The sequence below is a fragment of the Notechis scutatus genome, chromosome 4, assembly GCF_049901735.1.
Source record: "Notechis scutatus isolate UNSWTSFEM ecotype Mainland chromosome 4, rNotScu1.2, whole genome shotgun sequence".
Classification (NCBI taxonomy): Eukaryota; Metazoa; Chordata; class Lepidosauria; order Squamata; family Elapidae; genus Notechis; species Notechis scutatus.
The window spans coordinates 100,022,465-100,047,894 of NC_142012.1; the positions used below are offsets into that span (position 1 = coordinate 100,022,465).

At 39.3% G+C, this 25,430-nt stretch overlaps 1 protein-coding gene across 2 annotated transcripts in view; it reads right to left on the reverse strand.

Annotated features, from left to right (window-relative positions):
- Positions 1-5,732: 5,732 nt before the first annotated feature.
- Positions 5,733-25,430, reverse strand: part of MARCHF5 (membrane associated ring-CH-type finger 5) — a 31,109-nt gene continuing 11,411 nt past the window's right edge. The window contains exons 2-7 of one of the 2 annotated variants that reach the window (XR_015749360.1): positions 22,682-22,884; positions 19,648-19,778; positions 17,664-17,847; positions 17,140-17,306; positions 8,710-8,897; positions 7,247-7,698 (exon numbers count right to left, since the gene is read on the reverse strand). Coding sequence is in view for 1 of the 2 variants with exons in the window: in XM_087964234.1 (XP_087820360.1) it covers positions 7,582-7,698; positions 17,140-17,306; positions 17,664-17,847; positions 19,648-19,778; positions 22,682-22,884 (802 nt within the window). In the remaining variant the exon portion in view is untranslated. Of the gene's footprint in view, positions 7,699-8,709; positions 8,898-17,139; positions 17,307-17,663; positions 17,848-19,647; positions 19,779-22,681; positions 22,885-25,430 lie in introns of both variants that reach the window. The other variant, XM_087964234.1, reaches the window with a different exon arrangement.

Consider the following 25,430-nt stretch of genomic DNA (forward strand, 5'->3'; position numbering starts at 1 on the left):
CAGTCAACAGGAAGAGAGCACCACCTGAGGTAAGCAATGCGTGGCAAATCCAGGAGAGGCTGGGCCATGGGGGCAAATTTTGTCGGTCACCACAGCGTGTGCTCTTTAGGGAATGAGGCAAGGTAACCTTTTTGAGTGGCAATGTTAGCACTAAAGCTGAAATTGAGGCCTGGGCTTCTACTTCAGGCCCACCCTCAGCATTGCCATTGAGTGCTGCTGTTCAGATTGGCCTAACTACTTACCTCCTGGGGGTGGGGAGAAATAGAGAATTGTTTCGCTTTTGTTTTTGGGGGGTGTGCGACACACCAGCAGACAAGCATTTTCTGAATTTTTGACACACCAAGCCCAAAAGGTTCACCAGCACCAGGTTAGACTGAAAGAGAGAGTAACTAGTGTGTTTTGTCAACCTCAATATTTTAAGAAGGGTAAATGTCAACTCCCATAATTCACCAACTAGCATGCTGCTTTTGTTTACTTGTTTACTTATTTAAAACATTTAGATAGCCACTCATCTTTCAACCAACTCTGGGCAGCTCCCAATCAATTTTTTTTTAAAAATAAATAAACTCACATAAAATTGTACAACTCAACTAATTTAAAAAAAAATTGAAAAACCGAAGAAGCTTCTTGCATGAAAAGCAAAATGACTTCAATGAAAAAGCACCTTTGGGCAACCATGGATGACTAAGAATTTCCATAGACGTTGAGTATGTGAAGAGGTGATAGTAGGATATTAGAAATGACAATTGTGCATTGGCACAAAGAAATATTGTGCAATTTTGACACAAATATTGTGTCAAAGATTGTTCACCCTTTACACCCAAGGAAGCAAATAGTATTTTTGTATCGATTGGTCTCGAGTTTTGGTATCTTATGCAAGACTTAATAGGGATTTAAATGTAGGCTGCCATGATTGATAAAAGAAGCGGATGTGTAATTCTTTATATATTCCTTTTGGTGGGAGGAAATAGTATCATTGTGTCACACTGCTGACTTTAAGCTTTGAAAAGGTGTAGGAGGCAGCCCGCTAAAACCCTTTCACTGTAGCTTTAGAAATTGTTCTGCTGGGACAGAGCATGACTTGCAAATATGAATAAACATAGCTGGCAAAGGGGGGAATCTTTGTTGAGTGTCTGCAGTGATGCACACGTGGAGAAAGCTGCTCCCCCCCCCTCCGCTGATGGTAATGGCTCATTCACCCTATGGAGACCCTACTGCCCCATGAACACCACTCCAATGGGGGCCTTCGATGCAATGCATTGTGAAATGACTGCATGAGTTCCCTCGGCAAGCAGGCCCAGGCCTACATCACATTCACTGCATTAAATAACTCTATTGCTACGAAGGCATTCTCAATGCAGAGAATATCTTCATAGGAATATAGAGTGACCAGATATTCTTGAAAACCATTTTAGATGCAAGGAAACAGCAGCTTTGGACAACAAATCATGAGAGCAGAAGAAAGTAGGACACTAGGTAAAATGTTGGTCTTACCTTACTTGAGCACCACATAATTAACTGTTTAATCTGTTAAATGCTGTAGCTTTTGCTTCAGCAAATTTAATTCAGGCACTACTGCAAAAGTCTTAAGAGTTACCCAAGGTATAAATCCAGATGTTCAAAAGCAATTCCAGCAAGCTACCCCATTTGTTAGGGCAGGGCTCCCCAAACTTAGTCCACTAAGCCTTGTGGACTTCAACTCCCAGAATTCTCCAGCCAGCATAGCTAGGAGTCTTCTAGGAGTTGGAGTCCACAAGGCTTAAAGTTACCAAGTTTGGAGACCTCTGAGTTAGGGTGACTGGGGCTGATAGGAATTGCCCTGCAATAACATCTGACGTATTTAATAAAAATGGAGGGTAATTATTTCCAAACAGAAATGTGCACAGTCCTAGATGTGTATAAATGATCTGGTTTGGGTTTCAGTATGGATCCAAGGCAAGAGAGATAGGAAACTGACAGCGGTTGGTATGTGCTGCACTTTGACATTGTCAGTGACTGAAAGGAGGGACAGAGGAACCAGAAATTTGAAGATGAGATAATGGGATAAACCATGCCGAGATTGGTTTTTTTTTTTAATAAAGTTTTATTTGGGTTTTCATACACGCAAAACACAAGTAAAACATCTTTTTTGAAAATAGCATGGTCCCGGTTTGAACTTTATACAGACACAAAACTCAATTTCATGCTCCTTTTTGTGTTCTATTCCATATCTTATACTATTCTACATTTTCTATATAGTTTTTCCCCTCTTTTAATTTTCTCAATTTTATTTTGATTATCTCATCTCAATTCAAATCATTATATTTATACTTTTGTCTGTTCTGTTTCAATTTCATATTATCTTTTCTCATTAAACAAATTTTCTCCTGTAGTTACCAATTGGAGTATGACACCTTTATATCTTTTAATTACATCCATTCAACTCTTATTTAAACTTCAATATATACCTTAAAGTTATGACCTTCAATATAATGCATAATACATAAATTCCAATCGAATTCTGCTTGGTACATTCTTATAATACACACTATATTCTTTTTTAAAAAAAAATCATAAATATATGTAATTATAAACCCTTGTTCCATTCCAATTCAGTTCTATCATTAATAATCATTAACATCTTAACATCTTTAACACTTCTTTTCAATTAAATATCATACTTCCTTAAAGACTGAAAGGAGGGACAGAGGAACCAGAAATTTGAAGATGAGATAATGGGATAAACCATGCTGAGATTGTTGAGAGAATGAAAGAAGGGAAGATGAGATGTAATGTGCTTAACCTTTGCTTATTCACCCTGTCTGGATTTTATTTTGTCCCAAGCCTGGAAACAAGCATTTTAGGGTCCAGTTCTGCCAAAGCATGCTTGGCTCCAAATGAATTCCTGAAAACACAGTGGTTTTGTTCAATGTTCAAAAGAAACATTTTGTGTTGTGCAAACCCCTTACCTCCCACACATCTTTCAGTAATTATATGTTCAATGTGGGATTAAATTATGTCTTCTACTTGTGAAATAGCCATTGCTGCAGTCACATGGTGAATAGCACATTATCTTAGCTTTTCCCTAGCCACATTGTTAAGCTTCTTTAAGTATACTGTACATCTCACAATATCAATAAACTTTGTCCTGAATGGTAGACCATATTTAACCCAACAAAAAAAAAAGAACAGCAAGTTGTTATAATCAAATATGAAGAGCTGTGCTCAGATAACTAACTCCATGTGTTGTACTTGAAACAAGACTGGAGATATTCAATCTTGTATTTGACAAGTGGGTGTGTACAAATTGTGATAAGCCTTTGCACCATGGTTGTGTCATGTGCATGTAATTATTGTTTCTATATTCGATATGGATTTATTTTCTGGAATTTAAGCAACTGGCTGGCAACAATTTTCTAGCATCAACTGCTACTGAACAAAACCTTTAGGACTGATGGAAAGTGATTTTGATCTGCAACTGTTTTCTTTCTGAATGGAAACATGCAAGAAGTTAAATACAAGAAGCTAATCCTGAGAAGAATGCCCTTCCTGAGGTTTTGTTGTTTTTCTTGAAAATGTGCCAATTTGCCATCAAAATTCAACTATGATGGAAATTCCTACACTTCAGCAAATGAATTTCAGAGACGTCTTGGTAGTACATGTAATATTTGCAACACAAGTAGAATGTAACTATAGACGTGTGTGTACATGTGAAAAAAATAAGAATCAAGATTAATGGGTGCTGAATAAATGTAGACAATATAGGAATAATCCATACAAAAGAAGTAGCTGGATATTTGATCATATAGAATGAAGATCAAATCACAGAGGATAGAAAAATGTGGATTTACGTAAGCACGATTTTCTTTCTTTCCTGTCTATAATTTATTTTGCTTACCATTTGCAGTTTGAATATTGCCTATCCCAAAATGGAACACTTGATAGTTTGTGGGGAAACACCCATGGCATATTTAGAGTTCTCGTAAAAATGCTGACTGTACAGGCAGGCCCAGCCCGAAATACACATTAAGCAGATGGCAGGTAGGTGAGATTCTTTCATCACGCTCAGGAAAGCCAGTTGCCAACTTCTCTTTTGTCGTTCTCTCTTTCAGGCACCGACACTTCAAAACAAGGTGGACTCTTTCACCATTATTATTAAAAAAAATTATAATGGGGGATATGTTAGGAAAGTCTAGAAATTAAGGTGCTGGCATCTGACAATTTGCTCTGTTGATGTGCTTGCTGCCCAGTTATTTCTTTTAATTAAGAATCTAAAATAATGCTGAAACTAGTGTAGGAGGGAATCCAGTGATGCCAAGGTGTCTAGGAACACATTAATAACTTGTGCATCACTATGCCTATCCTTGCTCCACGCTATGACAGAAATTAAGGCAATGCCTTTTAAAGGCTTACTGAACAAAAGCACCAGCAGAAGGCATCTATTTAGGTGCTTCTACTCTCTAAGAAGCCTTAAATTAACTTGAAACATTAAAAATTGCAATTTAAACATTTTGATGCAGCAAGGCGTAGAATGCTCATAAAAATGTTTTGCTAATGCCTTCCTGCTGTTCTATAGAAATGATTACTTTACAATAATGTTGCCTTGACAGTGTATAGTCCTTTCATAATACAGTCAGGATGAATGTGCATAACTGCTCTCAATTATTTACAGAGGAGCATAATTAAAACTAGTGTTGACTTAACTACAACAGCAAAGTCAGATGATGCATATGAGACATGTTCCAGTGTTAATGTTTTGATTTCACTATAAATTTGTTGCTTGGTGATTAACATTTGCTGATTATTCCAGTCACAAACCTACCATTAGAGTACACTGGAAAGCTTACAATATCCCTCTTATGCTAGATAACATCAAAGGAAGGAAGGCAAAGGTGCACATAAAATTGCATTAGTTAAATTAGGGATTTCGGAACAGAAGTGTATTGTTTTTGTTGTTCATTCATGTTCATTATGGAATTTCCGGTGGGGGGGGGGGAACTTCATTATACAAATGAAATTTAAAGTAATTGTTTCATTTCATCACTGTATAATTGCTAAGCCACAAGTTGTGTCCTACATAACTGTGTAAAAGCTGGACACACGTAAGCAGTGAAAACCTCAAAATTACATACAAATAGTTATTTGTATTTAGATAAAACTGGCAAAAGCATTTCTTTAAAAAAAAAACATGTATCAGAGTAATTTATCCTCAATTTTAAAAAAATCATACTTTATGTAAATGAATTACCCAAGAACACTTATAGCAAACAAGCCAGATCTATTGCTTAGCAACTCAGCAATTTGTTATTGGCCAATTCCACTTGATAGAAGATTATACTGAGCCCTGTTTTCCTCACTTTCACCTATGAAACAAGCTGGTTCCTCCATTCAAGTAAATAGATCAGCTTCAAGCAAAAGATGCATTCATGGCATGGCTGAAGCCAAATGTGGAAGGCTGGCACACTTTAGGCATGCATTATTAAGAAAAAAATCTTAAGATAACAATGGAAAACTCATATCAAAATTAAGTAAAATAGTAACGTTCCCAGGATCTGTACTGAATAATAAAAGGTAAAATATTCAACATAATTCTGAATATTTGCATCTCAAGCATCTGAAGATTGTGTCATAAAAATAAAACGAACAGCAAAATAGTTCTTAAAGAGGGCACCTGTTGTAGATTATTTATTAGCAGAGTTAACTATGGTTGTCAAGGTTCTGTTTTTGTTGTTAAAATATTTAATGCCCTCCAATTAAATGTAAAAAATTTTATTCAATCTAGTCCAATATGTGATCACAACAGAAACATTAAACAGCACAACAGAATAATGGTTTTGCTACTGAATTAAAAATAATTCCACATTATTCACAGTACATTTGAGTCAGAAGATACAGAATAGTTTCTGAAGTTTAACCATAGAATAAATTTCAAATCCATACACTGCACCAGGTGACATGAGACTATGTGTTATCTGTTTAAAAAAAATCCAGCAGGTAACAAAGGGCTAGTGTTCATACCAAAAATAATACTCACAAGACTTTTCCTCAAAAGAATTTTACAAAGTATTTATAGCACTGAAGATCCTTGAAGAAATCCAGCAGTTTGCAAATACCCCTATCTCTCTGTAATTCCAGAGTCCAACTGAATTAAACTTGTAATTCTTCTCAGTAGTTAGAAGATACAACTAGTATTCTATACTTTATATTTCTTCACGTACTTTAATACTGGAATACTACTTGGTCATAATATACATTTTTAAAATAGTACATTTCTATAGTTAAAATAATGTTCACTTCAGAAAATCATACTTTGTTAGCATACATTATTGCAAATGAACATGAAGCCCATTTTGTTTAATTTCTGATGAAGAACTATTTACCAATTCTTAAAAAGAATAACTTTCTATCGTTTACAGTGAATATTACACTGTTGAATCTAGCATTATCTAGTTCTCCAATGCTGCTGAAACAAATTGCCACCAGTAATCCCAGGAATTGGAATTGATTACATAAATATGACTTCACATTGATAAGCTTATTTCTTTTGTTGAGAAAAAGATAGCTCAAGTACCATTCCTAAATCTCAACTCTTTATGTTATAAGAAACCCATTCTGTTTACTAGAAAAGGGTTTCTCTATGTCTGTATGTAGAATTAGGACCACTACTACAAGTATTTGCTGGGAGGTTCCATCAAAATCAAAGACACTTAGAAATTGTATTCTCAAAACAAAACCAGTAAAGTGCCAGATGTCATAGGAGTAAAATATTAAAACAATTTCTATTTAAAAAAGCCCTACTAGTAAATACAATTTGTATTATGTTTATAGTTTCCTGAATACTTTTGGAAGTATAGGCAGAATACTTCTACATATAGCTGCATGTTATCAGTCCTGGTTTTGAATCTTACTTTTATATTTATCTTGAACTAATAATATCCATCATTTGACTGAGATTCCATAGTACATTGGTACAAAGCAATAACTTCAATATTGCAACTTGGTTACAAGCAGATTGTGATTCACTTTTTTCATTTCACAGCAGGCAAATGAGACTCAATTATATGTAGTACAACTTACAATGCAAGGACTAAAGGTAAACCATCAGATGAAACTTTTAAATAAAAAAATGTTATGTTAATATACCAAGTGATTATTAAGAACAGGCATATGTTCAGTTTTTAACATTCTAGAAATGTCGGTTATTTCGACAGGTAGTTGTTGACTAGCAAAGAATTATGAATTTACTGCAATGAGCATACAAAAGATATTTCAATATAGTCTGCACATAATTTATTAACTTCGTAAGTGTTTGGCTGTTTCAGAAAAACCCCAAAAGGCAATATATCCCCACAAGAAATGGATTCAGATGTCTCCTGCCACAAAGAAAAACACATTGATGAAATAAAATTACATTCTTAAGCTTAACAACTAAGTAGAATTCACCTTGACATTATACAGTCTTTTATTAGTCTATGTGGAAAGGGGAGAGATACGAAATGCAGCAGCATTTCATCCAATCTCGGCTCCTGTAGCTAACTAATAGAATTGTCACAGAATATAGGAAATGAGATTGTAAGAGTCTGCCAGGCATACTGTAGCCATTTATGCCCCTTCTTGCTCAGGGTAGTTTAAAATTTTCCGATGAGCTTGTCGCAAATATTGCTGCTGTTTGAAGTAGACTTTGAAAGCTCCTTTTATAGCAACAAAAGCAATTCCACCCTAAAAATAAAAGGGAACAATTATTCAAAACCTACCAGAAAAATTCAATTTTTTTAATGTGGCTTTTTATATACATTTGTAATATGCCTTGAAGTTAGGTTAATTAAAGCTATTTTATATAAATACTGGAGATGTGCCATTCCCTATCATAATGTTATTCTGAAATGTTTTCTCTTATAAAAAATATTTCATGCTGATTTTATACATTATTTTGGAAGGGTTTTCTTTATTCATTAAATGGGAGAGAGGTGTTCTTTCTGTAATTTCTCTCCCCCTGAGTTCAAATGACCTTGAGGAATCAGATTTTGATTCTAATTTCTCTCAATTTCTCAATAATCTCTGGGAAATATTATGCTATAATTCTGGGTAGCATCTCCATTCCTAGAATGCACATCTCCTTTTTTCACTTCACTTTTTTCAATTTCTTCCATGATCTCCTTGCTTAGAAGTTCAGTACCTCCTCAAAACCAGCAAGTCCAACACCTTTTTCAACGTTTGTTTCATGTCTCTCTGATCCAAATTTACCACTTATTTTGCTGAACAAGAGCATAATAGAATGTATTTATATTCTTATTCTTTGAAGTTTCATTTTCCATCCTTTAGCTAAACTAAAAATGCTTAATCCAGTACAGTGCTGCAAAAAAATTAAAAGTCATTGTCACCTCATCAGTTTACTGAATATCTTCATCCTCTGTCAAATGTCATCTCCTCCATTTTGATCTTTTTGTAATACTGCTCCCAGATTTGTTTTCAGAACACTTCAATATTCAACCATAAATCTGAACACTGGGTTTTTTTTTTGCCTAATCTTGGATTCAGTCCAATTTTCATGCACTTACCTTCTATGCTGACTAGGGCCTTGTTTCCCCACTAATCTCAGATTTTGTATCCCAAAATCTCTGTCACTGCTTGCCTTTCCAATTTCTTTGGAATTTCTTTCTTGCCTTTCTTATTTCTTTCCTTTGCTGCCTGCTAAGTGATGCTATTTATCTTATACTCTCTTAATCCCACCTTTTGGGTTAAGCCTTTGACAAAATTCTTCAGCAGCTATCCTCCCCGTTTCTCAGTGGCAAGCACTGCATTTCTCCACATCATCAAATTCCATGTGTGTCAAGCTGTTAACAGCACCACGAAGCAAGGTTCAGCCTTATTAATAAGGTTTAATGCCAGGAAGGGATTAGATTACAGAATCCTGGAAACTAAATAAGAAAACTGTGTTCTTAATTTATTAATCTGTACTTTAATGAAAGTTCTATATGTGTTGCCCAAATTTCTTTCTTATATATTCCCTAACTGATGGACTGAGGCTTCATTGAATAGATGAAGTGAAATATGAAATGAATTTGCTCCTCATTTGCCATTTTCAGTAACACATTTCATTTCCCAATTCTTTTATAGTATATAATTGCATTTAAAGCTCCCCTGTATCTTGCAATAGCAGTAATAAAATTTTAATTGTTACATAATAATATTTGTATGGCATGTTTCTAATTAATTCATATAACCTTGATATCCATAGTATTCAGCCTTGGTTTAATTCACTGATGAAAAAGCAATTACATAAAAGAGTAACTTTTGAATACTATGACTTAAGCGATAACAAGTAGCATAGAAGCTGCTGTTGTAAATGTATGCATTTGTGTAAATTATGCATTTGAACCTTGACAGCACATAGTTATGGCCACTATGATCTAGAAGACACTAATCTGTGAATCCTCAGCCTTGGTTCTAGATGCACAAACTCTGTGTAAACTGACTTTCCTGTCTATTGTTTAGTCAAAACAATGAATTAGGAATAAGGAACTGCATCTAGTTCAAGGTTTCCCAATCTTGGCAAATTGAAGGTGAGTGGACCTCAACTCCCTCTGGAATTCTCAGTAATTGTCCGTATACCTGGAACTGCCATTGTTGGGTAACCATGATTCAGCACCAGAAGCTAGGGTTCCTATCCAATAACCTCAGCCGGTTAAATAGGGTGGATTTGGAAACCTGGATTTTTACTCCCTCCATCTTATTTATTTACAAAATGTCTACCCCATATTTATTCACCCTACAGCTTACAGGTGCGTAACTCCTACCAATAACATCCAAGTAAAATTCTTTAAAAAAAAATTGCAACACAAAAGCCATTATCAAAACCACTTAAAAACCACTTGTGCTATTGCCCAAAAATGTAACCGTTGCTAGCCACCTCCTGCATCTGGATTAGGGAACTGCCAGCCTCTTCTTGCTCACTGAACATAACAGAGGTGTGGGAACAGATAATTTCAATTGCTGGGAAAGAACTCCGATGGAAGCCCTCTGGACCATATCAAATCCATGGTCTGAAAATTCCTCATTCCTGCAATAAATCATGTCATCACATAACAACAGGTTTTCTAGGTATGACTGAAAATCAGCTCTGAATAAGGCAAGTCTGAGACTTTAAAAAGTTTCAGTATGAATTCATGAAATCACTGATTAGTCTTGTGAAATGGCACTTTTTAACATGAGGAAATCCTGACACAACACATGGGTTACACAACAGATGATCTCTCAAAATATTATACAGGTAGATTCACAAAAACCATGAAGGTGAGGTTATATTTAATAGTTTATAGTTGGCATGACACAGGAAACCAGCTATTTATTAGACAGGTTTAGTGTGTTCATTAAATAGCAACTGTGATTCATTAAATCATTTAAAGCTATGTGAACCTGGTCTATTATATTTGTATGAAAAATTTAGGCAATCCTAGTCAAATTGTATGTTTCAATGGAATTCTAAATGAACAAAATTGACACAATCTTTATGTTGTTTCTGTGCCTTTGAATGTATATGTAATATTTACTTACAGTTCTTTACAGTTTTAAAATGAGAATGGGCATTGGTTCTTACCTGATACGCCTCTTCTCGTTGAACTGCGTAGAGCATCCAGAGAGTGGGAGGTGCTCCAGTCTCATGTCGTACAGGCTGAGCTATAATTGAGGAACGCCCTCCTCCTCCACGTGACTCCTCCTTGCATTCTCCAGTTTTACGAAGACGAGAGAACAGCAACAATCCTCTAACTGAACTAGAAAAACAACTCTCAACAACCATAAACAACATCATTGGCCGAAACAGGATTCCCTACCAGACGGAATAAAAAGGGTGGGGCTGGATGCTCTACGCAGTTCAACGAGAAGAGGCGTATCAGGTAAGAACCAACGCCCATTCTCCGTAGAACTGCTGCGAGCATCCAGAGAGTGGGACATACCAAAGCATGTTTGTCCTACGGGTGGGACTCCGTTTGGGTCGGAATCTCCTCTGGCTCTCTCGCCACCTGTTGAAGGACTCGCCTGCCAAAAGATGTCTCAGCGGAGGCATAAGTGTCAATTCTATAGTGTCGTATAAAGGGAGATGGGGAGGCCCAGGTAGCCGCCCTACAGATGTCATGAATGGAAGCCTGAGTAGCCCAGGCTACCGAAGTAGCCGCACTCCTGGTAGAGTGAGCAGTTATCCCACTAGGAACCGGCAGAGCTTGAGCCAAATAGGCCTTAGAAATGGTAGCCCTAATCCAGCGACCTACAGTAGACGGGGAGACTTTGCAGCCCAGCGTCTTTGGCTGAAGAGAGAGGAAAAGGGACTCAGACTTTCTGATAGGCTGAGTTCGATGGATATATATATGGAGAGCTCTGCGCACATCGAGGGTGTGCCACTGCCGTTCCTTCTCCCGCACAGGCTTTGGACAAAAATTAGGCAGGACCAATTCCTGTGCTCTGTGAAAGGCCGAATTGATTTTTGGCATAAAGACAGGGTCAGGCCGTAAAATCACCCGATCAGGATGGAAAACGCACAGGTCCTTTCTGACGGATAGAGCTGCAATTTCAGATATCCTTCTTGCTGAAGTTATTGCCACGAGAAACACCACTTTAAGTGTGAGATACTGAAGCGAAGTTTCCCTGAGAGGCTCGAAGGGAGGTTTAGTCAGCGCCGTCAGGACCTTATTAAGGTCCCAAGTCGGGTATCTGTGAACCATTGGGGGGCGAAGGTTGGAAGCCCCCCTGAGAAAGGCCCTGATACGAGGATGGTGGGACAGTGGTGCAGACGAGTCGCCAGGAACCACCGTTGAAAGAGCCGAGACCTGCCTTCTCAGAGTGTTAGGGGAAAGACCCCTGTCTAGGCCGTCTTGCAGGAAAGCCAGAATCTGCGCAACGGAAGGGGAGAGCGGGTTGATAGAAGATTTACGACACCACTTGGAAAAACTGTTCCAGGTTGCATTATAAATGCGAGTGGTCGAAGGGCGTCTCGCTGCCATGATGGTAGTGATGACCTGGGCCGATAGGCCCTCCGCCCTTAGTTTTTCCCGCTCAACCTCCAGACAGCTAACTGAAGCCACTGCGGATCTGGATGGAGGAGAGGGCCTTGGGACAGGGAGATCCTGTCCCATGGAATCCTCCATGGTGGGGCCACCGACAGGTCGCGAAGGTCTGCGAACCACGGTCTCCTGGGCCAATACAGTGCCACCAGGAGAATCTCTGCCCTCTCTAGTACCAGTTTCCGAATCACCCTGGGGATCAATGGGAAGAGGAGGAAAGGCATACAGAAGACCGGAAGGCCAAGGGCAACGCAGGGCATCGTAATTCTCTGCTCCGTTGATGGGGTATCGGGAGAAAAATCTTGGTGTCTGAGCGTTGTGCGGAGATGCGAATAGGTCTACCAGAGGCAGGCCGAAGATCGTCGCTGCCTCCTTGAACAGAAGATGAAGGCGCCATTCCGCTTGGTCCAACGCGGCCCTGCTGAGCCAATCTGCGCGAACATTCGAGGCTCCCGAAATGTGCTCCGCTCTGATGGATAGGAGGTGTGTTTCTGACCATCGACACAGCCGCTCGGCCTCCCTCATGAGGCGAAGAGAGTGAGTGCCCCCTTGGCGATTGATATGCGCCTTGGTTGTGGTGTTGTCGGTTAGGACCAGTATGTGATTGTTTTGTACCTGAGGGAGGAAGGCCTTCAGGGCCAAGTACACTGCGTGAAGCTCCAGCCAATTGATGCTGCAACGCCGCTCGGCGGCCGACCAAACGCCCTGGGCTGAAAGGGAGTGCAGGTGGGCTCCTCATCCGGAAAGACTTGCATCTGTAGTGAGCGTGACTCTTGGAGGATCCTTGAATAGATAGCCCCTGTTGATAGAAGGTCTTGTCCACCATAGAAGGGAGGCGAGGACTCTTGGAGGGACCTTCACCATGAAGGTCCCGTCCGGAGCGTTGATACGGCAGAAGGAACCACTGCAACGATCTAGAATGCAAACGTGCCCATGGAGTAATAGATATGCAGGAAACAAGCTTCCCCAGCAGCTTGGATAAATCAAGCAAAGAGGCTTTACCAGACCGCCTAATGGTCTTGACGGAGGTTTGTATGCTGACGAATCTATCGTGGGAAAGGAAAACCTTCTCCCTAACTGAATCAATGACAGCTCCTAAATGGGCTATACGGGTGGAAGGAGTGAGTTGACTCTTCTCCCAGTTAACAAGGAAACCGTGAGCCTGCAGCACCGAAAGGGTGGTGGCAGTGTCACGTGTAGCCTGGGTTTGGTTGGGCAAAACAATTAAAATGTCATCAAGGTAACAATGAACTCGGATTGGAAAGTGCCTGAGGTGGGCCGCTAGAGCTGCTAACACCTTAGTAAAGGTCCTTGGGGCTGAAACAAGGCCAAAGGGAAGGGCCACATATTGAAAATGCTGAGTATTATAACAAAACCTCAAGTATTTTGAATGCGAGGGGAGAATAGGGATATGGAGATAAGCCTCGGATAAATCCTCTGAAGTCATCCAGTCTCCCTTTCTGATGCTCTGCAAAATGGATTGAAGGGTATGCATTTTAAACCTATGCCGGACAATATATCGATTGAGCCTCTTCAAATCCAAAATGGGCCTCCAGCCTCCAGAATGCTTAGGGACTAAAAAGAGGAGGGAGTAGAACCCCTCTCCCCGCTGTGAGGCAGGCACGGGCTGGATAGCCCTAATATCAGCGAGATGCTTGATAGCTGATGACATGAGCGCTCGCTTGGTCGGGTCTCTGGAGAGGGGAGAAACCATGAAGTGTTCTGGTGGTTGAGAATGAAACTGGAGAGAGAGACCGAATTTAACAGTGTCTCTGACCCAGGCATCCGAAGTGGATGTTTCCCATTGGTCAGCAAAATGCCTAAGGCGGCCGCCAATGGGGTAGGAGGCGGAAGATCTATCTGGGCCTCCTTCTGTTCCCTGAACCTCTGAAGGGCCTTCTGTAGCTTCCTCCCCTCCTGCCTCTGTCACCTGAGTCGCCCCTGTCTTGATAGGTTGGCCGAAAGGACGGCGAGGCCTGATATCTAGGGGTGAAGGAATGGTGGAAGGAGGGATGAAAGGAGCCCCTCCGAAAGGGCTGGGACCCTCTGGCTTCTGGTTTACAAAAAATGGACGGGAGAAATTTCTTCTTATTGCGCGTCTCCATTAATAACGGTTCTAAGGCAGGCCCGAACAGCTTCCCCCCCGAAATGGGAGCTGAGGCTAACTTAGACTTATTTTTTACATCGGCGTGCCATTGCCGGAGCCAGAGTAGCCGATGGGCAGCCATGTGTGAGGATATGGCCCGGGCCGAGAACTTCACGGAGTGAAAGGTGGCGTCGGCCGCAAATTCCGCCGCGGCCGTGAGCTTGGCGATGTCCTGCTGGGCTCTGGTGTTTGAAGCGGGGACATGTTGCTTTAGTTGTTTGAGCCACCTTATGGAAGAGCGGGTAAAAAGGAGGCTGCTGTGGCCGACCTTATGGCCCAAGCATCTGACTGATGCACCCGCCGGAGCGCCAATTCCACACGTTTATCTTCAGGTTTAAGTGCCTCCAGAGCGTCAGTGGGATTAGAAGAAGAAGAAGCCAATCTAATGATAGGGTCGTCTACCTTCGGAGTAGCCAGCATAGCTGAGAATTACGGGTCGAGATTGAACAACCTCTTATCCTGGTTAGAAGGGGCAGGAGAGGGGCCTGTCGATGCCAGTTGTCTTGCTACGAGATCGGAGAATATTGGGGGGGTAGGAATTACCTCAGTCTCAATGATGGGATGACTGAATATGGAGTCTTCTTGACCCCCTGGGGTAGCAGGAGACGGCTCAGAGGTGGACTGAGGAAGAAGACCTGAAATGTTTTTAGCCTTAAATAATAAGGATTTAAACAACTGAGGCTTGAACAGGCCCACCATAGCCGGTTGCTCAGGGGAAATGCCCTCGTCCTCTGACATTTCCCCCTCCATGGGGTCCACTTCAAATAGGGGCTCAGAATAGTGCAGTGACCCTCTATCGGAACCTTCCTCTTCCCCGAAAGACTGAAAGTCCCCTTCCTCCTCCACCAGGGCCTCCTCACCCTCCAGGCATGGAACTTCCAATTGGAGAGGTACCTGTCCCTGCTGTGATGCCGGCCCGGCGATAGGTCTAGTACAGTGATCCCCAACCTTTTGACGCGACCCGGTCCGGCATCAGTATGGCGCCGCCATCTTTTGATGAAAACGTGCTTCCGGTGAGCTTTCTACCCGGAAAAGCTCACCGGAAGCACTTTTTCATGAAAAAAAGATGGCGGCGCCCAGCAAGCCGCGGACCGGTAGTTGTTCCACGGACCGGTACCGGTCGGCGGACCGGTGGTTGGGGACCCCTGGTCTAGTAGACACGGATTCAAACCCAGGCGCCATTCCTTGAGGCTCCGCCCTTGAAAGTTGCTGCATGCCTTCAGCGATCCCTTGACGGATGGCAAGCTGCATCCACTCCTTGATACTGTCTGGGATAATAGAAGAAGCCGGGTCTTCATGTCGTAGGCCCGCTGCGGTTGGCGTAAAAGTTGCCTCGGGAGCACGAGGGGTCTGGAGACTCCGTGTTGAACTACACCTGGAGGGGGAAGACTGTCCTGGCGGGGGAGGTTGGACAGAAAGAGAGGGAGGAGCAAGGGCTACAGAAGGCGAGTCCTTAGAGCGTTTGCTAAATTCTTTCTCCAGAGCCTTATGACGCCTCAAGGCATCCCTTTGGGAGGCACTGGAGGAATCCTTGTCCCTTGTGCGTAAATAGTGGGTCTTGGATTTGGCCTTTAAGGAAGGCCCACTAGGATTGCCCTCTGCCATGATACCAAGAATATAGGAGAGGCGGTTGGTGCGCCTAGGAGTTCGGCCTATTGCTCAAGCCAGTTTTCCTAAGGTTGGGCCACGTCCCCCTTTTGGAAAGGAAAAGGGAAATTCCCTTAACTATCTATCTACTAGTAACAGCTCAAGAATAATCAAAAAAGGAAAGATTTTGAGGCTGCAAAAAAACTGATCTAATTAAATGAATTTTTTTTGTATTTTTACTATTTATTATATTTTTTTATTATATACTTTTTTTTTAATAAAGGTGGGCGGGGCCCAAAAAGGATGATTAAATTTGAAAGAAAACTTAATAAACAACTAACTAAATATCAACAGTGTAAAAGGGAAGCCAAATGCAACGCTGAGGCCAGTGAGAAAAAACAACCCCTATATATAAATATAAATATAAATATCCACAGACAAAAAAGGGGTAAGAAGGCCTCCTAAGGCAGCCTCCCAGCGAACTTGGAAGGTACGTGCCTGCATCCCTGAGTGAGTTGCGGGCAATCAAACAACAACCAACTAAGGTAAAAGAAGGCAAGGGAGAATAACAGGGCATGGAGCCACGGTATTCTCACTAAAAATCAGGCTCCACGTGGCCTATTGATCACGCTGTGGGCCTACTAGCAACCACGCAACTTCAAAATGCTCAATCAAAATGGCGCCGACCACGAGGCGCGCCTAAAATGGCCGCCCGTAATGGTGCTAATAACTCAGAGACGCACCAGCCCCTAAACTCAAGAAAAAGGCAAGGAAAATTAGAAGGGCTGGGAGAAGAACAGAGCTTCCTCTGACTGCGCTAGTGGGGGGAAGACGCAACGAATCGGAAATAAATTACAACGAAAAACGGCTGGCTCCAGGGAGCGCGATTTGGGAACAGGCAGAGGGAGAAGGAGGGGGGGGGCGGGCAAAGGCTCCGACTCCCCCTATCTCCCCCTAAAGGCGAGAAACTTCGCCAAGGCAATAATTTGGGACCACACAGCCAACGCAAGGAACAAGGATCAAGAAAAAGGCAAACCTGAGATAGGAATAAAGGCAAGGAACCTGAAACGGCCAAGGAACGAAATAGCTGCCTGTCTTGTCGAAGGCTGAGCTAAAACTGGGGAACGCAAGGAGGAGTCACGTGGAGGAGGAGGGCGTTCCTCAATTATAGCTCAGCCTGTACGACAAGAGACTGGAGCACCTCCCACTCTCTGGATGCTCGCAGCAGTTCTACGGAGAATTTAGGTATTTATTACATAGAATGTTATTTAGTAGGAGGAGTATAAAAACAATTATGTAAAGAGATGACAAGTAGTTAGAAATCTTTCTATAATCTTGCAGGTTTACTTGTACAAGGAAACTTCATCTTACCAAAATTGTTCTTTGAAGATTAGAATTAACACTGCTGAACATCAATTTTCCCACTATTGTGGCGATTGTGGGAAAGACAAGAGCTCCACATAGGATACGAGTCGCAGAGACATGATCTGCTAAAGGGTTTGCCTCAGCTGGAATACGAGGAACAGGACATCCAATCCCTGAAGAAAAATACCATTGCTAGCTACATATTAGGAGATATATATATATATATATTTACACATTTCTATGCAACAAATTTTTCAATACAGTATTTTAATTTTATTCACATTCAGAATTCTTTATACTACTATATTTTTGTATTAAATTCCATTAAACAATGTATTATTTTTAATAATGCCATACAAAATAAGTTTATTTTTTATTTTTTTGGTTTTTCAACATACCTCGTCAATTGAGAACCAGCAAAAAATGTGCTAGGCAGGCTTTTCCTTAAGGAAGGAGAAATTTGCTCTACCATTTCATTCTTTCTCATTGAAATCAAGCCTAGCCTAGACATTAAAATTTTATAGCATTACCTGGAAATATGCTGTTCAGTATCTGCAGTTTGTTAGAGTACTTTCGCCACAATCTAAGCACATAGTCTTCCCAACGGATCATCTTTCCCAATATAAGCATAACTGGGATGGTGGGAAGTCCAATCAAAAGGAATAATGGATCTGCTCTCTCCATGACATCAAGGCCTTCTTTATGACCTACGACCTGACCAAAACAAAACTACACATTACTATGTTACTATTACAAGCATCTCATTTTTGTTAATACATAATAATTTTAGAAAGGATACTCAAAGAATTTTTAATCGTGTGTTATTAACCCAATCTGGTCCTTTTCAATTATGAAAGCAGAATAGTTTCAGTTGAACAAATCTATTTAGAAAATATTACAGAAAAGCTGGAAAATACCAAATCACTTCTGGTGAATTCAAGTAGCATTATATTACACTATTGTACTGGGACAAAAAGCCTTTCCTCTACACAGCCATTAAAAGGACGAGGGAAAGGAAAATTGGAAATTGACAAACTATATTTAGCACCATTTAAGACTCATAAACTATTTTTATCATTTGTAAAGTATTTCTTTTGATATAGTTTTCAAATCTGTTGCAACATGATATTAATAAGTTGTGTTGGCAGCATAAATATATATTTTTTAAATTGAACCTTTATTAGATTTTAACATCCAACATTAATATACAAACTAACATAAAGGGGGAAAAGGAGTAACAAAAATTAAAAGTGACAAAATATACACCAAGCAAACATAACAAAAGTGACCTCTCACTTTCTTTTAGCATATAGATAGATATTAACAATACAACTAACAGCACTAGCTTTGTCAGCCAAAATATACCCTGTGGAATATAAGCAACCCAGGTATCTGAATCTTATCAATCTAGATAACTATTTAAGGCATTAAAACTGAAAAATGCTCATTACATCTGAATCTCTTTTAGTTATAGAGTTCTGCTCTTAGTAGAAATATTTTAATGACATTAGCTATATGAAGAAGCTGGGTTGTATTTGCTTGATATATGTAATTAAAAATGCCTTCATGCTTGATAAACCTGAATTATAAAGGCCTTCAGATATGGGAATATAAACTCTCCCTGTGTCAAGCTTGTAACCAATGAAGATGTCCATGTGGTTTTATAACAAGTTATATAGAGGTTTGACACTGCCTTCTTTTGTCATTTTTTTGTTTTAGAGGGCCAGACAATGGAATGGCTCTCAAATGTTATTTATGGCAGTCTCTTATTTCTATAGGTGGTCTCATATCCAGAAATGAACCTTTTTTTAAAAAGATCAGTCAAGATCAGTGAGACATTGTCACTTCCTTTATCACAAATGTCTTTACCAGTTGCTGAAGTAACACAGATAGTATTCGACTTATGGAACTGGATTTCTGGTCATAAATCACTGCATTTAAATTGAAGCATTCACATGACCAGACCCGATTTTACATCATTTTTTGCAGCAGTCATTAAGCAAAACATTATGGCTGATAAGCAAGCTATGTGTGAAGCCATTCTTCTGAATGAATGTTTTTTGCTGGCAAAAAAGTTTGCAAAACGCATTCACTTGTCTGTGGGATGTTGCAATTGGTTGTAAAGATGACCCACTTGAAAAGTGCCCAAAATGCAATCATATAACTGTGGGAAGACTGAAATGTGTGTGTGTGTGTGGGGGCATAACTTTTTATGAAGGCCAGAAGTGCTTTATGGACCAAAAAACACATTTCAGGCCCATCATTATTTTGAATGGTCATTAGTTGACCAATTGTAAATTGTAGAATCATAATGACAAACGTAAGGCAGCTCAAAAGGAGCAAAACCACCACAAGGACGAAGGAAACATAATCTGGATCTAGGTATATTAAATTAGGTTTTCCAATCCTGCCTTAGAATTCTCTTTCTTACCCACCCTCAAGGGCGTCTTCAGCAAATCTCTAGCAGTTTCCAGCTCAATTACAGTAATTTAACATTTAGAACATTATCTGAACCTGCATCACTGTTACAGCTCCATAGGTGACAGCTGTCCAGTAGATAGAGCCCACCATTATTCCAGCTGCAGCAAATGGACAGGCTTTTGAGATAAGACGATCTGCTAAGTCCAAGACATAAACAACTGGACCTATAATGTAAAGAAGAAATGAGTTTCTGTAGCAATAATCAGAAGCTGACAAAGGAGCAACTGGAAAATGAAAGTTACCGTATTTTTCGGTGTATAAGGCACATTCCCTCCCAAAAAAAGTGGGTAGAAATGTCTGAGCATCTTATACAGCGAATGTTGCCAAAGTCCTGCCCACCCACCAGCCCCCACCCACCGGCCTCTGCCTCCCAGCAATTTGCCTCCCTGCAGCAAACAGCCTGGTCAGCTTCAGCACAGCCTGATTGTCGGTTGGATCGGCCTCCTGGAATACCAACAATCAACTGTTCCAGTCTGTAGGGATCGCCATCTCCACCTCTGTGCACCCCATTTTTGGCTTCAGCGCGGCCCGTTTTTGGCTTCAGCGTGTCCCACAGGATGCACAGAGGCTTAAAACGGGGCGCGTGGAAGCGATGACAATCCCTGCAAACTGGAGCTGATCATTGGTATTCTGGGAGGCAGATCCAATTGACAATTAGCTGCTCGTGCTAAATCAGGCTGTGTTGAAGCTGACCAGGCTTTTTGCTGCAAGGAGGCAAATTGCTGGGAGGCAGAGGCAGATTTTTTTTTCTCCTCAAAAGCTAGGTGCGTCTTACAATTCGGAGTGTCTTATAGTCCGAAAAGTACCGCATGTTTTATTAGTAAATGTTATAATTGTATAAAAAAATTTCTTTCTGCAGCATAATATATTCAGACTTCTAATCCATTATTGTGCCTTTCCAAGTAACTAATTGTACATCTGTAATACACATATTCTTAAACAATTTAATCCTAGTTTTTCTCCTTAATTTTATTTTCATCCTTATCCCAATTAGTAACTGTTCTTAACTCATGGACCTCCATATATGGATTTCTTACTGTTTCCAGTGATGGCACATCACATTTTTCCTCTGTCCATTTTGCAATTAGTTTTTCTTCAATGTGGCTCAAACGCAGGCCATTAGCAGTAACTCTCCTCCAATGCTGCTAAATTACCTAATACTACCTCAGTGTATTTGCACTTCGATTCAGGATGGTTTAGCCAATCCTGAATTAGCTGATTTATTCCCGCTCACTGCAAATAGCAAATAATGAACTGAGCAAGGAAGGAGTAGCACAGCATTTTGTTATGTACCTTCTTTAGTCATGTAGAGGAAACACCACTCAAATCATCCTTTCTTTGAATAGGTATCTGAAACTGATTGTGGGCCATTCTAATTTTGTTGCAAAGGATAAAAGAAATGTTGGGGGAAGCAGTGAAAATGCTTTTAGTGTAGAGATGCCCAGCCAATTCACAACTACAATCACCTACAAATATTAAAGAACATATCCTACAGATGTTAAAATAGTTCCTGTAATAAAAAGAGCATTGAAACAAAATTAACAAAGAATAGTATTTTTTCTAGCTCCTTAAGGGTATCTAATAGCTTAGATTGTTCTTTGCCTACATTTTTCTATTTATGGTTGTATGGTTTGTAACCCACCCAGACTCACCTTATCGGGGCAAAGGCACCATATAAATTTAATCAATCAATCAATCAATTAATTAATTGAAATTTATTTAAAAGAGTACAAAAAACTTTGCAACTTGATCTTAAATAATTAACAAATTATGAAAAAGATGTGGGCCAATATTTTCATGAATATATTTTCACACAATATTTTTCTTAAGATCCAGTCTTAAATTATTCCCCTTCTAAATTAAATTATCTAACCAAGCTGAGCAAAATCCTTACATTTCCTCACCAAAATTACACCAATAGTTCTAGCCTTTTTATTAAGGTGAATGGGTCACTATAAAATATATTTAGAATAGGTTTTTATTTAAGGCAGTAAAATTTAGAAATACTATGTACTATAGGTATGGATACAACGGTTTTAAAAAGTGAAGACTGTATGAAAATGGATCAGTCATACTGTGTATATTCTCTTCATTAAAAGTTATGCATGACAATTTACCAGATGTGTCATACGCAAGTTGGTAGCTAGATTTTTTTTTAACTTTCCAGTCTAGAGTTAAGAAACAATAACTAACTTAGATCACAGCCAGCTTCTATGCCTAAGGAAGACTACAAATTGAGGGTTTTGTTCAGCTAGCAGCTGAAATATTACCCTAGCCAGATCTTTTATTGTAAAATACACATTGTTTATTTTTTGTAAATATTTGCTATTTATAAAGCTCAGAATTTTATTGAAGATGTCAATACTATATGAGCTCTATTTTGCATATTGCCAGGTTGTGATTGGTTTACTCAAAACGCAGCTGAATAAAATGCTGACATTTTTTTCAGAAAAGTCAAACAGACTGCAAAAGAATTTCCTGCAATGGATTGATTTGGGATAATAATGATAATAAAGTCAATTGCAATAGGCAGTTCTACTTGGAACAGCTTACATCCTGCGACAATATCTTTTACACCATCAAAAAAACAATATCTGCCTATCCCAGGTCTTGGGAAAATACTTGAGTGGTGAATAAAAATACCAATCCAGCCTAAATATCTGTCTAGCAGTGTGAGCAACCACAATAATTTTATATGTATTAAAATTGGCAGATTTCTGTGTGATTTTTTTCTTCAGCATAATTTCATATTAAGGAAGCAAAATGATTTATAAGCAAACACATGTAATGCTGACATGGGCTAAAAACAGAAGTATCTTTGTATCACTGAACTTTTATACTTAGACATTTATACCTACTTTATTACCGACTTGTTGTCTAATAATAATTCTTCCCTGATGCCATAAATCACACTGAAGATCTCATGTAGGATAAAAAAAACATAATAAATATTAAGTGTTAATGGAAAACCCTAGTTTCCCACACCATATCCAAATTTTCAAATACAGGAAACACACACTTAAAATCTAGGCGGAAAAACCTGTTTCAGTCAATATGTGTGTCTTACCTAACTTTGGAAATACTATCAAGTATTCTGCATTGCACTGTGGACAGGCAACTCGAGCTGTACTGTTTCCTCTTTGTTTTTCATCCACCCAACGCTGCAGACATGTTTGGTGAACCCATTTTGTAGAGCCTCTACATCTACATGGTCTCACCCATTCTGCTGTTCTGTCATCCTCATCAGTAGCAAAACAAACCCAGCAACTCCTGTAATTCAAACACAAGTCTTATCTCAGTTACAATTACAAACAAGACCAAGTTCTTCTTAGAAAAAGCCACACACCAAAGTTTAACCTAGAAGCATTTTTAATGTTTTATTCATCAAAGAAGAACACAATAAAAATACCAAATGAAAGGATCACATCTTTGACTAGTATTTGGAAATCTGAGTTCCAACGAGAATCTTTATCAACTTTTACTTCTTCTTTGGCAGAATCAATCTACTACAGGATGAATGTCTCTTCCTGTTATGGACCATGATGTTTGTAACATCCAGATTACATCCACTCAACCCACCAGAGCAGAGAGGAAGGGAATGTTGTGGCTCCCCTCTCCTAAGGAGATACATCTGGTGGGGCTAGAAGGGCCTTCTCCATGGTGGTATCCTCCCTTTGGAACATCATCACTGTAAAGATTAGACTGCCCCCCATTCTGACACTCTTATGCAAGACCCTGCAAGACCTGATTTTGCCAATAGACCAGAATAGGATGGAGTCCATCAGGTGGCTTGTTTGATTGCTTGTTATTGTGGGGAGGGATGAGGGTTATTGTTTTTACTTTTTTATATTATGTTTTTTATTATTTGTAACCCATCTTGAGGCTAAATTGGATACAGTGTGGAGATCCTGATTTTATGTCCAAGGCTGGAAGAGACGAGATGGGGCAAAATCTTGCTTAGTGCACATGGACTTCTGAGGATCTAAGATATTATGCTAACAACTATCCTCTAGAAATGCTGAGTAGAAAACATTGCAGAGGGCATTAAAGAATACCCAATGACACTTGGGTCATATGAATATAAGTAAGCAGCTGGGAAGCATCTCCAATTCTTTGATTAATTTATCAGTTTCAATTTAATAAATTTAATACATTTACTTTTAACTTAAATTGTTCTGAAACTCAAATCCACTGTTTAATAACAGCTTTAGCCTTCTCAAATTCTAAGAATAATAGATGTTTGGGTGAGAGGCAGATTAAATATAATACTCGTCCACCACTTAGGCCTATAATTGTCAAATGTTATTAATGAGAGGAGCCAAGTTAAACCCTATCTGAACAAATAAAATTACTAGCCAAATGTTGCCTTCAATTCTGAGTACGTAGCTTGGCTCTAGTCTCAAGGTTGCACTAGAAACATATCCAGGATTTAAAAAAAAAAACACATCTTAAGAAATCTTGTTGTGCTTTTTGAAGTTGGCATAAGCACTTAAGGGCACATCATACAATAACTGTGTAATTAATTGTGCAGCAAATCATTTGATAGCAACAGGAATAAAGTTGCTTCCATGCATTTAATGAAGTCTTGTAAAAGTGCTGCGGCAGCACTTCTTTTGTGTCCAAGAAAGGCGTAATAAACGTAAGCACTTTTCTTTTAGAAGCCTGAAAAAGAACTTAGATAATTAAAAAAAATAACTTGCTCTATGTCATGGTTGTCTATATGGTTATCTTTCAGTCCTGGTACTGTTGGAAAGCAACATGATTTCTGTTTTTTTATAGTTAATGAGTAACTGCATCTCTTTACAGCAGGGGTGCCAAACTGGTAGCCTGTGGACCTGATGTGTCTCTTGCAGGCCACGCCCACCCCGGCTCTGCAAAGGCAAAAAATATCGTGATACGTCACAATACGATAAGAGTTTGACACCCGTGCTCTACAGTGTTGTAAGACTATTAAGACCCTTTTGGGTCAATGACAAAATAATGGCATCTTAAGCATAAGCCAAAATAGGTAATTTTTTATCAACGTGTGAGGGGCATATAACTCTAACCCAGGGGTATCAAACTTGCGGCTCACAGGCCAGATGTGTCACACCCTGGCCATGCCCACTCCAGGTTTAGCAAAGGGGGAAAAAACCACAATATATCATGTGATGACATGACAACGTGAGTTTGACACCCCTGCTCTAACCCCTGCACACATTTGATAGGTAATTTATAGTATTTTTAAAAACACCTTTTTGATTTAATATTTGTATTAGGGACAAATTTTGGTTGAAAGGCATAAATAGAAAAATACAGTCATGGATTCAATGGATATCTTGTTCTAGTTGTAGGGGAAGTGATAATTGATAATTAAATATAACTTCTTTAGTTCTTTATTTTATTCTTGCACAAAAGGATAATACAATATGATCCTCGAATTTTTAACCAAAATACTATGAAAAATTTCCTACATAATGCAAATATTTAATTAAAAAATAATAATTCCGCAAAATAAAGTACTGCTGTAAATGTTATTATAAAAATATCTATTAAACAAAATAGAAATGCAAAATATATTTAAGATCATAATTTTAAAAATTACAAATTATTCTAATAAAAGGAACAAAAGGACATATTCATTATTTTTATTTTAACTCACAGTAAGTCTGATGGTTACTTCATATAAAGTGGAGGAAAGGAAACACAATATATTGGAATATTCTTGTAGCAACTCAACAGACTAACAGAGTTAATGTTCATTTGAATGAGAGCAAAAATAAAAGCATCAGTGGATCATTATATGTACTTATCAAATAGGTTTTTCAAATAAGTTT